Source organism: Aegilops tauschii, chromosome 6 (assembly GCF_002575655.3).
Source record: "Aegilops tauschii subsp. strangulata cultivar AL8/78 chromosome 6, Aet v6.0, whole genome shotgun sequence".
NCBI lineage: Eukaryota > Viridiplantae > Streptophyta > Magnoliopsida > Poales > Poaceae > Aegilops > Aegilops tauschii.
The window spans coordinates 103,381,302-103,397,136 of NC_053040.3; the positions used below are offsets into that span (position 1 = coordinate 103,381,302).

Genomic DNA, 15,835 nt, shown 5'->3' on the forward strand with positions numbered 1-15,835 from the left:
TCCCTAGGGAAAATCCTAGGAAGACTTGCCCCCCAAGCCAAGCAGGTGGAGGCTTGCCCCCCAAGCCAGGTGGAGGCGCCCCACCTCCCCAAGTAACGTGGGAAAGGGTGTGGGGGGCGCACCACCCCTTAGTGGGCTGGTTTGCCCCTTCCCCTTTGGCCCATGAGGCCCTCCAACACTTGCCGGGGCTCCCGAAACACCTTTCGGTCATGCTGGCCATAGCCTGGTACCCCCGGAACACTTCCGGACTCCAACACCCTTCGTCCAATATATCGATCTTCACCGCCGGACCATTCCGGAACTCCTCGTGATGTCCGGGATCTCATCCGGGACTCCGAACAACCTTCGGTAACCACATACTATTTCCCATAACAACTCTAGCGTCACCGAACCTTAAGTGTGTAGACCCTACGGGTTCGGGAACCATGCAGACATGACCGAGACACCTCTCCGGCCAATAACCAATAGCGGGATCTGGATACCCATATTGGCTCTCACATGTTCCACGATGATCTCATCGGATGAACCACGATGTCGGGGATTCAATCAATCCCGTATACAATTCCCTTTGTCTATCGGCATGTTGCTTGCCCGAGATTCGATCGTCGGTATCCCAATACCTCGTTCAATCTTGTTACCGGCAAGTCTCTTTACTCGTTCCGTAACGCATGATCCCGTGGCTAAATCCTTAGTCACATTGAGCTCATTATGATGATGCATTACCGAGTGGGCCCAGAGATACCTCTCCGTCATACGGAGTGACAAATCCCAGTCTCGATTCGTGCCAACCCAACAGACACTTTCGGAGATACCTGTAGTGCACCTTTATAGCCACCCAGTTACGTTGTGACGTTTGGTACACCCAAAGCATTCCTACGGTATCCGGGAGTTGCACAATCTCATGGTCTAAGGAAACAATACTTGACATTAGAAAAGCTCTTAGCAAACGAACTACACGATCTTGTGCTATGCTTAGGATTGGGTCTTGTCCATCACATCATTGTCCTAATGATGTGATCCCGTTATCAATGACATCCAATGTCCATGGTCAGGAAACCGTAACCATCTATTGATCAACGAGCTAGTCAACTAGAGGCTTACTAGGGACATGTTGTGGTCTATGTATTCACACATGTATTACGGTTTCCAGTTAATACAATTATAGCATGAACAATAGACAATTATCATGAACAAGGAAATACAATAATAACCATTTTATTATTGCCTCTAGGGCATATTTCCAACAGTCTCCCACTTGCACTAGAGTCAATAATCTAGTTCACATCACTATGTGATTGTAATGAATCCAACACCCAAGGGGTTTGTTCATATCTCGCTTGTGAGAGAGGTTTTTAGTCAACGGGTCTGAACCTTCCAGATCCGTGTGTGCTTTACAAATCTCTATGTCATCTTGTAGATGCAGCTACCACGCGCTACTTGGAGCTATTCCAAATAACTGCTCTACTATACGAATCCGGTTTACTACTCAGAGTCATCCGGATTAGTGTCAAAGTTTGCATCGACGTAACCCTTTACGACGAACTCTTTTACCACCTCCATAATCGAGAAAATTCCTTAGTCCACTAGTTACTAAGGATAAGTTCGACCGCTGTCATGTGATCCATTCTTGGATCACTATTGTACCCCTTGACTAACTCATGGCAAGGCACACTTCAGGTGCGGTACACAGCATAGCATACTGTAGAGCCTATGTCTAAAGCATAGGGGACGACCTTCATCCTATCTCTCTCTTCTACCGTGGTCAGGTCTTGAGTCTTACTCAATACTCACACCTTGTAACACAGCCAAGAACTCCTTCTTTGCTGATCTATTTTGAACTCCTTCAAAACCTTGTCACGGTATGTATTCATTTGAAAGTACTATTAAGCGTTTTTGATCTATCCTTATAGATCTTGATGCTCAATGTTCAAGTAGCTTAATCCAGGTTTTCCATTGAAAACACTTTTCAAATAACCCTGTATGCTTTCCAGAAATTCTACATCATTTCTGATCAACAATATGTTAACAACATATACTCATCAAAAATTCTATAGTGCTCCCACTCACTTATTTGGAAATACAAGTTTCTCTTAAACTTTGTATAAACCCAAAATCTTTGATCATCTCATCAAAGCGTACATTCCAACTCCGAGATGCTTACTCCGGTCCTTAGAAGGATTGCTGGAGCTTTGCATACTTGTTAGCATCTTTCAGGATTGACAAAACCTTCTGGTTGTATCACATACAACCTTTCCTCAAGAAAATCGTCGAGGAAACAATGTTTTGACATCCTATCTGCAAGATTTCATAAATAATGCAGTAACTGCTAATATAATTCCAACAGACTCTTAGCATCGCTACGAGTGAGAAAGTCTCATCGCAGTCAACTCCTTGAACTTGCCGGAAAACATCTTAACGACAAGTCGAGCTTTCTTAATGGTGACACTTACCATCATTGTCTGTCTTCCTTTTAAAATCCATCTGCACCCAACAGCCTTACGTCCATCAAGTAGTTCTTCCAAAGTCTACACTTTGTTTTTATACATGGATCCTCTCTCGGATTTTATGGCCTCGAGCCATTCGTCGGAATCCGGGCCCATCATCGCTTCTCCATAGCTCGTAGGTTCATTGTTGTCTAGCAACATGACTTCCAAGACAGGATTACGTACCACTCTGAAGTAGCATGCATCCTTATCGTCCTACGAGGTTTGGTAGTGACTTGATCCGAAGTTTCATGATCACTATCATAAGCTTCCACTTCAATTGGTGTAGGTGCCATAGGAACAACTTCCTGTGCCCTGCTACACACTAGTTGAAGTGACGGTTCAATAACCTCATCAAGTCTCCACCATCCTCCCACTCAATTCTTTCGAGAGAAACTTTTCTCGAGAAAGGACCCGTTTCCAGAAACAATCACTATTGCTTCCAGATCTGAAATAGGAGGTATACCCAACTATTTTGGGTATTCTATGAAGATGCATTTATCCGCTTTGGGTTCGAGCTTATCAGCCTGAAACTTTTCCGCATAAGCGTCGCAGCCCCAAACTTTTAAGAAACGACAGCTTAGGTTTCTCTAAACCATAGTTCATACGGTGTCGTCTCAACGGAATTGCGTGGTGCCCTATTTAAAGTGAATGCGGTTGTCTCTAATGCCTAACCCATAAATGATAGTGTAATTCGATAAGAGACATCATGGTATGCACCATATCCAATAGGGTGCAATTATGATGTTCGGACACAGCATCACACTATGGTGTTCCAGGCGGTATTAGTCGTGAAACAATTTCCACAATTTCTTAATTGTGTGCCAAACTCGTAACTCAGATATTCATCTCTATGATCATATCACAGACATTTTATCCTCTTGTCACGACGATCTTCAACTTCACTCTGAAATTACTTGAACCTTTCAATAATTCAGACTTGTGTTTCATCAAGTAAATATACTCAGCATCTACTCAAATCATCTGTGAAGCAAGAACATAACGATATCCACTGCATGCCTCAGCACTCATTGGACTGCACACATCAAAATGTATTACTTCCAACAAGTTGCTTTCTTGTTCCATCTTACTGAAAATGAGGCCTTTCAGTCATCTTGCCCGTGTGGTATGATTTGCATGTCTCAAGTGATTCAAAATCAAGTGTGTCCAAACGATCCATCTGTATGGACTTTCTTCATGCATATATACTAATAGACATGGTTCGCATGTCTCAATCTTTTCAAAAATGAGTGAGTCCAAAGATCCATCAACATGGAGCTTCTTCATGCGTTTAATACCAATATGACTCAGGTGGCAGCGCCACAAGTATGTGGTACTATCATTACTATCTTATATCTTTTGGCATGAACATGTGTATCACTACGATCGAGATTCAATAAACCATTCATTTTAGGTGCAAGACCATTGAAGGTATTATTCAAATAGACAGAGTAACCATTATTCTCCTTAAATGAATAACCGTATTGCGATAAACATAATCCAATCATGTCTATGCTCAACGCAAACACCAAATAACAATTATTTAGCTTTAACACCAATCTCGATGGTAGAGGGAGCATGCGATGCTTGATCACATCAACCCTGGAAACACTTCCAACACGTATCGTCATCTCACCTTTAGCTAGTCTCCGTTTATTCCGTAGCCTTTTATTTCGATTTACCAACACTTAGCAACCGAACCGGTATCTAATACCCTGGTGCTACTAGGAGTACTAGTAAAGTACACATTAATATAATGTATATCCAATATACTTCTGTCGACCTTGCCTGCCTTCTCATCGACCAAGTATCTAGGGTAGTACTGCTTCAGTGCCGTTCCCCTCATTACAGAAGCATTTAGTCTCGGGTTTGGGTTCAACCTTAGGTTTCTTCACTAGAGCAGCAACTGATTTGCCGTTTCATGAAGTATCCCTTCTTTCCCTTGCCCTTCTTGAAACTAGTGGTTTTACTAACCATCAACAATTGATGCTCCTACTTGATTTCTACTTTCGTGGTGTCAAACATCGCGAATAGCTCAAGGATCATCATATCTATCCCTGATTTGTTATAGTTCATCACGAAGCTCTAGTAGCTTGGTGGCAGTGACTTTGGAGAACCATCACTATCTCATCTGGAAGATTAACTCCCACTCGATTCAAGCGATTGTAGTACTCAGACAATCTGAGCACATGCTCAACGGTTGAGCTTTTCTCCCTTAGTTTGCAGGCTTAAGAAACTTGTCAGAGGTCTCATACCTCTTGACGTGGGCACGAGCCTAAAATCCCAATTTCAGCTCTTGGAACATCTCATATGTTCCGCGACGTTTCAAATGTCTTCGGTGCCTCAATTCTAAACCGTTCAACATTACGCACTGAACTATCACGTAGTCATCAAAACGTGTATGTCAGATGTTCGCAACATCCACAAACGACGCTCGAGGTTCAGCACACCGAGCGGTGCATTAAGGACATAAGCCTTCTGTGCAGCAATGAGGACTATCCTCTGTTTACGGACCCAGTCCGCACTATCAACTTTCAACTAAATTTTCTCTAGAAACATATCTTAAACAGTAGAACTAAAGCGTAAGCTACGACATAATTTGCAAAGACCTTTTGACTATGTTCATGATAATTAAATTCACCTAATTATTTAATGAACTCCCACTCAGATAGACATCCCTCTAGTCATCTAAGTGATACATGATCCGAGTCAACTAGGCCGTGTCCGATCATCAGGTGAGACGGACTAGTCATCATCGGTGAACATCTCCATGTTGATCGTATCTACTATACGACTCATGTTCGACCTTTCGGTCTCTTGTGTTCCGAGGCCATGTCTGTACATGCTAGGCTCGTCAAGTCAACCTAAGTGTTTCACATGTGTAAATCTGGCTTACACCCGTTGTATGCGAACGTTAGAATCTATCACACCCGATCATCACATGGTGCTTCGAAACAACGAACCTTCGCAATGGTGCACAGTTAGGGGGAACACGTCTCTTGAAATTTTAGTGAGGGATCATCTTATTTATGCTACCGTCGTTCTAAGCAAATAAGATGTAAACATGACAAACATCACATGCAAATCATAAAGTGACATGATATGGCCAATATCATCTTGCGCCTTTGATCTCCATCTTCGAGGCGCGGCATGATCATCTTCGTCACCGGCATGACACCATGATCTCGATCATCATGATCTCCATCATCGTGTCTTCATGAAGTTGTCTCGCCAACTATTACTTCTACTACTATGGCTAACAGTTAGCAATAAAGTAAAGTAATTACATGGCGTTTTCATTGACACGCAGGTCATACAATAAATTAAGACAACTCCTATGGCTCCTGCCGGTTGTCATACTCATCGACATGCAAGTCGTGATTCCTATTACAAGAACATGATCAATCTCATACATCACATATATAATTCATCACATCCTTTTGGCCATATCACATCACATAGCATACCCTGTAAAAATAAGTTAGACGTCCTCTAATTGTTGTTGCATGTTTTACGTGGCTGCTATGGGTTTCTAGCAAGAACGTTTCTTACCTACGCAAAAGCCACAACGGTGATATGCCAATTGCTATTTACCCTTCATAAGGACCCTCTTCATCGAATCCGATCCGACTAAAGTGGGAGAGACACACACCCGCTAGGCACCTTATGCATCAAGTGCATGTCAGTCGGTGGAACCTGTCTCATGTAAGAGTACGTGTAAGGTCGGTCCGGGCCGCTTCATCCCACAATGCCGCCGAATCAAGATAAGACTAGTAACGGCAAGCAAATTGAACAAATCATCGCCCACAACTACTTTATGTTCTACTCGTGCATAGAATCTACGCATAAACCTGGCTCTGATACCACTGTTGGGGAACGTAGCAATAATTCAAAATTTTCCTACGTGTCACCAAGATCAATCTAGGAGATGCTAGCAACGAGAGAGAAGGAGTGCATCTTCATACCCTTGAAGATCGCTAAGCGGAAGCGTTACAAGAACACGGTTGATGGAGTCGTACTCGCAGCGATTCAAATCGCGGAAGATCCGATCTAGCGCCGAACGGACGGCGCCTCCGCGTTCAACACACGTACAGCCCGGGGACGTCTCCTCCTTCTTGATCCAGCAAGGGGAGAGGAGAAGTTGAGGGAGAACTCCAGGAGCACGACGGCGTGGTGGCAATGGAGCTCGTGGTTCTCCGGCAGAGCTTCGCTAAGCACTACGGAGGAAGAGGAGGTGTATGAGGAGGGAGGGCTGCGCCAGGGAAGAGGTGCGGCTGCCCTCCCACCCCTCCACTATATATAGGGGCAAGGGGAGAGGGGGAGGCGTCCTAGGGTTTCCCCTAGGGGGCGGCGGCCAAGCAAATTGGATCTCCCTAGGGAAAATCCTAGGAAGACTTGCCCCCCAAGCCAAGCAGGTGGAGGCTTGCCCCCCAAGCCAGGTGGAGGCGCCCCACCTCCCCAAGTAACGTGGGAAAGGGTGTCTGGAGCGCACCACCCCTTAGTGGGCTGGTTTGCCCCTTCCCCTTTGGCCCATGAGGCCCTCCAACACTTGCCGGGGCTCCCGAAACACCTTTCGGTCATGCTGGCCATAGCCTGGTACCCCCGGAACACTTCCGAACTCCAACACCCTTCGTCCAATATATCGATCTTCACCGCCGGACCATTCCGGAACTCCTCGTGATGTCCGGGATCTCATCCGGGACTCCGAACAACCTTCGGTAACCACATACTATTTCCCATAACAACTCTAGCGTCACCGAACCTTAAGTGTGTAGACCCTACGGGTTCGGGAACCATGCAGACATGACCGAGACACCTCTCCGGCCAATAACCAATAGCGGGATCTGGATACCCATATTGGCTCTCACATGTTCCACGATGATCTCATCGGATGAACCACGATGTCGGGGATTCAATCAATCCCGTATACAATTCCCTTTGTCTATCGGCATGTTGCTTGCCCGAGATTCGATCGTCGGTATCCCAATACCTCGTTCAATCTTGTTACCGGCAAGTCTCTTTACTCGTTCCGTAACGCATGATCCCGTGGCTAAATCCTTAGTCACATTGAGCTCATTATGATGATGCATTACCGAGTGGGCCCAGAGATACCTCTCCGTCATACGGAGTGACAAATCCCAGTCTCGATTCGTGCCAACCCAACAGACACTTTCGGAGATACCTGTAGTGCACCTTTATAGCCACCCAGTTACGTTGTGACGTTTGGTACACCCAAAGCATTCCTACGGTATCCGGGAGTTGCACAATCTCATGGTCTAAGGAAACGATACTTGACATTAGAAAAGCTCTTAGCAAACGAACTACACGATCTTGTGCTATGCTTAGGATTGGGTCTTGTCCATCACATCATTGTCCTAATGATGTGATCCCGTTATCAATGACATCCAATGTCCATGGTCAGGAAACCATAACCATCTATTGATCAACGAGCTAGTCAACTAGAGGCTTACTAGGGACATGTTGTGGTCTATGTATTCACACATGTATTACGGTTTCCAGTTAATACAATTATAGCATGAACAATAGACAATTATCATGAACAAGGAAATACAATAATAACCATTTTATTATTGCCTCTAGGGCATATTTCCAACATCTCATTCATATCATAAAGAACAAAGTACAAGTCACGTAAATACCGACATGACAAAACTGAAAAGATAGCAGAACATCTCTGAGCTTGACACCAACGCCCATCACCTGCCTCCGGCACCACCACAGTAGCCACCGAAGAAAAGAATGACGGATCACCTTCTCACCCGAGCTCGACGCGGCTCCATCGCTGATATGCAGCTTTGCGAACCTCCAAGGTGGCTCACCAAAAGTGAAGCCCTTACCGTTGAACGAATCAGACCGGGGCAACACCCCGGACACGTCATCGAACTCCAGATCTAGCACCCCACCATGACTAAAACACCGCAGGAGGAAACCATATCTGCCATCCATGAACCACGACCCCAGCACATGCTCTGTCTTCCAGATGTCGTCGATGCAGACCACAATCTGCATCCGCTCCTAGCTTCACCCGTTAGAGATGGGAGTACATACTCCTGGGAGTATAAAAGAGGATATATATATGGTTTAATCCATTTTTCCCTCAAAGGTGCACCATGAAAAAGTATGCCAGTATCATAGAAAAAGAGCTAGGATACAATGCCTTTCGGCATACATTTCATAACACCATGATTACAACGACAAAAATAACTCACCTGGTCAAACCTCAAGCCACAAATGACGGTGAAGCAAGATAGGAAGATCAAGGGCCATGTTTCGACCAACACCGAATACCTAAAAAGCACAACCCTGATCACATTTAGGTTGGGCCAACGCACTCACCATTCTTTCTGCCAAAGAATCGGCGAGTGAACAACAGGAATCGACCGGATTTGATGAAGGCGTCGTCCAAGAGTAACCTGGGACATCATAAATTGCGCCCGGAAAGCCCATGCCCACAACAGTAAGCATCACAAAACAATGCATTGCTCCAATCCTCACTGTAGACATACTTGTTCCAGAAATGAGCAGCCCTAGGACAATTGCAAACCTTGATTACACACTCCCAATGCTCTATCAATGTCTTTTCTCTGAGCTTCTTGCACCTTGGCAAAATGAGTATGTCTCCTTCTCTTAGGCTTAGATTTTGTCTTTATAAATGTAGACCAAGATGGATAGATGGCATCTGCTAGATAGTAGCTTTGGTCATATTGATGACCATTCACCGTGAAGTTGCAAGGTGGAGAGGTACTCGCAGCTAGCCATGCAAATAGATAAGATCTCTGTAAGATATTGATGTCATTGTGAGATATTGGCAAGCCAAAGTAGCAATGCCAAATCCACATATCTTCGGAGGCAATAACTTCAAAATTCATTGTTGGATCCTTTCAATGCCTGGTGAATTGGTCATACCAACTAGCAGGGCAATTTTTCCACTTCCGGTGCATGCGGTCAACACTCCATCGCATCACGGGCCAGCCTTTTGCTTCATGCATCGCTAGAAGCCTGGTCGTGTCTTCGACATTCGATGCTCGCGGATATTGCCTTCCATAAACATTCGCCATAGTTTTGACGAACACTTTCGTGCACTTGATGATTGTATCTTCGGCCATTCGAAGAGTGGCATCCGTTGAATCTACATGGGAGCCATGTGTAAGCATCCAGAGTGCCACGGTCACCTTTTGATAATTGAAAAAACTAGAAAACCAACGTCATTTTCTCAATTGTTGGAAGAAAGGTTCGACGGCTTCCCCGACGTCAGCAATTCAACGAAACAATCGCTCGGTCATGCGGAAGCGCCACCCGGAAGTAGTCTCTCATCAGCCGGTCTTGGCCTCCGGTTCAGTCCCTATGAAATGTCGCACGATCAACCTGAGATCTCGAACGTTTCCTCTTCTTTTTCCGGTGGATGCTATCCATTCAACGACCATCAATATGACCTCGTCTTCTTTCACATCCAACTTTTCACTCTCGAAATAGGAGCTCGAATCCGAGAACGGATGATGAAAAAACACGAGCTCCTTCAGCGGATCCATCCACACGAATATATGACCGCTAAACTAAATATATAAAAAAGGTTGAGGAATTAACCTCCGGGCTGCGCTAGCGAAAGGGATGAAGGCGGGAAGAAGAGGTGGGGCCGTTTTGAAGCACACTTACACAATTTATGGCGACTCGTGGCCATAGGACAACTCTGCTAAGTGTCATTTTTTGTGTAAAATACTCTCTCCATAAAGAAATATAAAAGCGTTTAGCTAAACTTTTTTTCGAGACCAACCCGGGCTAGACTAGCCTGTTGGCATTTTTTTATAGAAGAAAACTTCGTGAGCACTAGGTGCTCGAGCCGAGATTCAGAACACCGGTGGGCTGGCTAACTCCCACGTCCAACTGAGTTACCCTCCGTTCTCGTTCCGAACTAAACTCACAGCTGCACGGTCTAAACATTTCAATCAAATCAAGAAAAAGAAAAAGGCGTGTAACCACTCCAGTGCACGTACACAGTTCGCCCCTCTCGCCAGTGCCTACCCAAACCCCCCGTTTCGTCACGTGCACGCCTACTCCGCACGGACCGTGTACCCTAGCGCCCCACACCCAGAGCGCGGGCCCCGCACGCCGCACACGTGGGGGCACCCTCCAAAGTGGGTACCCGTAGGATTCCACTTCCACGCGGCCTCAAACGGATCGGGTCACCACACGCCGCGCCCGGCCCGCTCCGCCCGTCCAGTGCCGTTCGTTAAACTCGACTTAAATCGCCTCGGATCCTGCAAGGAGGAAAGGAATCCGAGCCGGGAGGCGCCCCCACCCCCAGCCCCAACTTGCTCCCCGCTCCCCTCCCCCTCGGCGTCTCCTCCCATTCCGGCCCCGCCGCTGCCGCGCAGGAGGCACGGCCGGCGACGCAGACGCGGCGGAATCGAAGCCGCGCGCGCTCCCTCTCCGTCCGCTCGATCGGTTCGGTTCCGGGTCTTCTGTGACCGGAATGCGCCGCCGCTGTACGTCTGGTTTGCTGTCTCAGCGCCTCTGTTTCAGTTTTTGTTTTGTGCGTGTTTTTCGTTTTTGTTCGAGGCTTCGAGGGACAGGAACTCGTTCTGCCTGACGCTGTTGCGCGTGTTGGGATGTCGGGCTGCCAGAAAAACCTCGCGAGATAAATTTCGATCGGTTTCAGCGTGAACAGTTTTTTTTGTTACCGTGGGAAAAAAAGTTAGATGGATGTTACTGTGGATTTTAGGTTCGAAAATGCCAAGGGAAGTTCGGAGCATCTTATTCTTGGGCAGGGTTTTTGTTAAGAAATATTTCCGCGCCCACACAAGGAAAAACCAGTTCGCTGATGAAGTTGCAGTTACATTTACAGATTCCTTAAGGACGGGCGTCTCGGAAGTCAGTTTGGGATGGGATAATTTTTTTTCTGAAACTATGGGATAGTTAAAACTAGTAGCAGATATGTAAAATTTCTGGACTTGTGTCCTCTAAAAATATTGGTTAGTGGCCACTGTTAGTGGCGCTGGCGGTTTGTGCGCTCTTTGCATACGGTTCAGAGGAATTACTTGGTAGGAGCATATGGACAGACGAATGATGTCAGGGCGCCAATGATCGTGTCATGATATGTGGAGCGTGGACCCAACCCTTTTGTAAAGCTTATCTTGAGAAATACAGTTTGCATTATAAGCTGTTGTTTTCTGGAGAGAGTTGTTGATGACATCATGATGTTGTTTATGCCATAATACTATTAGGGCGTCTGTCTAACTGAACCAAGTGCTGGTACTCCTCTTGGATTTTTGTGACCGTGGAGTTCTGTAGTAAGACATCTAGGATTCAGCATGCAGCCCTGCACATTGCTGTGAATATTCTATCCTTCTTTTGTAATTTAGCATGAAACAAAAACAACTGTAGTATTTTAGTGACTAAGTAAGTGCTTGGATGGAGCGTTGTGGGCAGTTAGCTAAGCACAACAATCAAAGATGAACATATTACTTGTGAACTTAGTTGTTGGTTTGTTGTTTCTTATCAATTTGCACATGGTTTTATATTTTACTACTCCCTCCGATCCATAACAAGTATCGCAGTTTTGAACTAAGATTGAACTAACCTTAGTACAAAACCACGACACTTATTTTGGATAGGAGGAAGTACAATTTATTGGTTGACTTGCTCATTTCTGTATATTTGATTGATTGGGATCCCACGATAGAGAGAGAATGTAATGGTACAGCGCACTCTTACGCCTCTTCTTGCACTCAGCACAGTCTACGATTGTAGTATGAATAAAAAATCACAATACTGTGTTTCATTTGTTGCATTTTCTTGCTTATTCATTTCTTGGATCCATTGTCCAGGTTTTATTTCTTATTGATCCTTGCAAATCGTGGTCACAGAACCACTCGACATTTGAGAAGTTTTTCATCTCGGTATTTGGCGATATCTGGTTACATGGAGGAGTATTTAAATAGATCCAAAGCAGCAATTGGGTTTCTCAGAAGAGGTTCAGGCATAAATCGAAGCCCTGAAGAGACAACCAGTCAGAACACTGATGTACCGGGAAGCACTTCAAGAGTCAATCCTATGAAAACCAGGTTGGCTGATAATCAGGAGAGACCAAGATACTTACATGGCTCGTATAAATATGCAAGCTCAAATGTCATGTCTGGAAGCTCTTCCAAATTTCCTAAGAACTTTCCCCTTAGGAAATTTGGTGAGGAAAAGCGAAGGCAGACTAAGTTGGAAGGGGCTGACGTTGCTGAAAGTAGTAGAAGAAAGTCCGATGCCGGGTGTCTTGATGGTAGTAAGAAAACCATTGTAGAGAATCAGAGTTCAGATGCTCCACAGACTGAGACAGAAGGATTAACTGCCAAAGATGATGAACTGATAGCACCTGATCCAGAGGTTTCGCATTCTGCTGGTTCTTCAGGTATGCATGCACATACAGCTGAGTCCTTGGTAAGGAGTGCTTCACTAAGTTCTAAAACACATAGACAGAAGGATAAGGAATTGAATTTGGGCACAGCTAGATATTCTTGCTCTTCGTCATTTAGTAATCAGCCTAGTATACCTAGAATTCCTATCGCTGGTGCGAAGCCATCATATAGTCTTGTTAGTGGAGAACAGAGACGTGGACCACGTGGTCTTAAAAATCTTGGTTGCACTTCAGTCTCTGATGTTCTGCCATCAGGATGCTGGTCTGATTCTGTTCGTACCAGGAGCTTTGATGCTATGAGAAAGAGAACTTCTGATGGGGAAAGCTCTTCCAGATCAAGAGTCATAAGTGATCCATCCAGTTTAGGTCATTCACATACAATATATCCTAGCATTAGTGGTCCCAGAATCAGAACTACCGAAGAATCAGTTCGGCAACAAACATTACGAAGCCGCAGTAGAAATATTCAGGATTCAGCAGTATCAGTAAGGACAAGACGGACTTCTCCTAGAGACACTAGGTTCAGGATGTCTGAGGAAAGAGAGGATGCCCTGCTTCATCTGAATGAGTCTACTGCCAGGAATCAACAGTCAGTTGGTGCTGATTTTTCTGTGGAAGAGGATTCTTCAGAAAGCTCAATAAGACCAGTCTCTGTGGAACTACCTCATGCAATTTACTCATCTACTCGTCAGGGATCGAGTACTCGGACTGCCAGGAGAACATCAAGCTCCCGTTTTGAGCAAAGCCCCCCACAAACATTTCGCAGTCTGGCGAGGGAGAGAGGTGGCCACAGACGCATAAACATGGAAGGCATTGCAGAGGTCCCTTTCCAAAACACTTTTTTATATTGTTCCAGTTGTATTGTTCTTGTAGATAGGTTTTATGTAGGACTGAATCCATCATTTTGATAATGATTTTGCTAAAGACTATGCACTATGACTATGGATGTGGTATAAGTGTTTTTTTTCTCATGTATGTGTATGTAGGTATTGCTAGTGCTGGAGAGGATTGAACAAGAAGCTGGGCTTACTTATGAGGTTAGTTAGTTTGACGTCATGTTTGTAAATTTCTTGCCGTCTACCTTTTCGCTGAACATGGATAACATGTTAGCAGCAATTGCGGGTACTGGAGACAAATCTGTTACTTGGTGCCTTCGCCTCCCATGATCAGCATAGCGACATGCGGATGGATATTGACAACATGTCCTATGAGGTATTATTTTTGTCACGTCTAGTTCTGACTAAAGGGATTCATTCATTACAGAAGCGTGTTTCTTTGGTGAACTCTTCTTCTCTCCCTTTATGATTTGCGTAAATTTGACAATTCATGAGAGAAGTTCTGGTATGTATTCTATTCAAGGGGCATTTGTGTTTCCTTCTTCTGAACAGGAACTATTAGCATTAGAAGAGAGAATAGGATACGTAAGTACTGCTCTTTCTGAAGAACAGTTTGCAAAATGTATCAGAAGGCGTTTATATAGACCAGTTGCTGCAAAAGGAAACAGATCAGTCATAGATGACATCAAATGCAGCATATGCCAGGTAAACATGTACCAACTGGATCCTATTGCTTCTAAATGGTATACAGTAAAATAAAAACCTTACAGTTACTGAATATTGTTTTGCATCTATCATTCTTAGAAATTTTTTTGCTATCAAAGTGGATATGTTGACTTTCTTGCGTTTAATGTTCTGATTACTCTTCTTGCATATAACCGAAAGAACGCTTTCAAAACCGCCGTGGTCCTCCTGTTAAAGAAAACGTCGCGATCCCACTATCCTAGTATCTGTTTTCTTTTTGCCATGTATATCCAAGCGTCTCATCATGAAAATGACCAGCTACTTTATTAGGTGGTTGGTTCTTGTCAATGTATTAAACACCGTTCGTACTTACGTTGGCATCATCCTTACTTCTCATCCTTACTAATGATTCCGCCGAACGAAGTTGTTGTCTGAATCTTCCTCCGACAACAACGCCAATTATCTCCCTGTCTGTCGTGCAAAATAGTCTAACAGGGGTTACCTGACTACTCCCTCCGTCCCATAATATAAGAGCGTTTTTTACACTAGTGTAGTGTCAAAAACGCTCTTATATTATGGGACGGAGGGGGTAGTTTATATCTAAAGAAAAGGGTGGGATTATTTGACCTGTAAACGCTTGCTGAAATGGAAATGGGTTTGCTGTTCTTGTTCCAGGAGGAGTTCGTGAAGGGCGAAGAGGTTGGCAGGTTGCGGTGTGAGCACCAGTACCATGTGTGCTGCATTCGCCAGTGGCTCCTGCAGAAGAACTGGTGCCCAGTCTGCAAAGCTCCAGCTCTGCCCTCTCTGAACTGAACTGAACTGAACATCCTGTAGGAGCTGAGGTCTCAAACCTGTAAATAAATTACTATGTGATGTGAAGTAGTCGTGGTTCGTGGACCTGTGAATAATCTTGGCTGGGCTCACTCCAGTTTGTGAATGTCCAAATGGATTGTGCCCTGTGAAGGCTCCAGTTTGTGAATTTCAGACTGTTATTATGAGTTGGCACTAAAGATATAGTTTTGCCCAATTTAGACAATTTTGCCGATAGAGTGCTAATTTGAAGCGTCAACGAAAAGCACACGCCAGAGGGACCGGCTATAGGTTGCTTAAGCATCCTGGGGTAACGTGGCCGCTGAGCTAGGCCACCTGGGGCAGGTCAACATTTGGCAAGCAGAGTTGGGCAGATCTAAGTACTACCTCCGGACAAGGACAGAGTTGGGCAGACAATGTTTTTCATGTAAACTAGAACTGAACGGTCCGGACCATGTTTTTCCCGTAAACTAGAACCAAACGTGGGGCTTTGTGGGAGTCTAGGGTATGTTTGGTTCAAGTTGTGAACAGTACCTGCATGTCATACACTTCTCAACCTAGCCTGGTTGAGCAAAAACAGGTCCTAATGCACCATCTAC

General features: G+C 44.9%; 1 protein-coding gene across 1 annotated transcript; it reads left to right on the forward strand.

Annotated features, from left to right (window-relative positions):
• Positions 1 to 10,763: 10,763 nt before the first annotated feature.
• LOC109743393 (uncharacterized) lies at positions 10,764 to 15,462 on the forward strand. The gene is made up of 6 exons (XM_020302481.3): positions 10,764 to 10,987; positions 12,329 to 13,727; positions 13,893 to 13,943; positions 14,020 to 14,118; positions 14,295 to 14,447; positions 15,102 to 15,462. The coding sequence occupies exons 2-6, from the start codon at positions 12,423 to 12,425 to the stop codon at positions 15,237 to 15,239; spliced, it is 1,746 nt and encodes a 581-aa protein (XP_020158070.1). The 5' UTR covers positions 10,764 to 10,987; positions 12,329 to 12,422; the 3' UTR covers positions 15,240 to 15,462.
• The last annotated feature ends 373 nt before the right edge of the window (positions 15,463 to 15,835 follow it).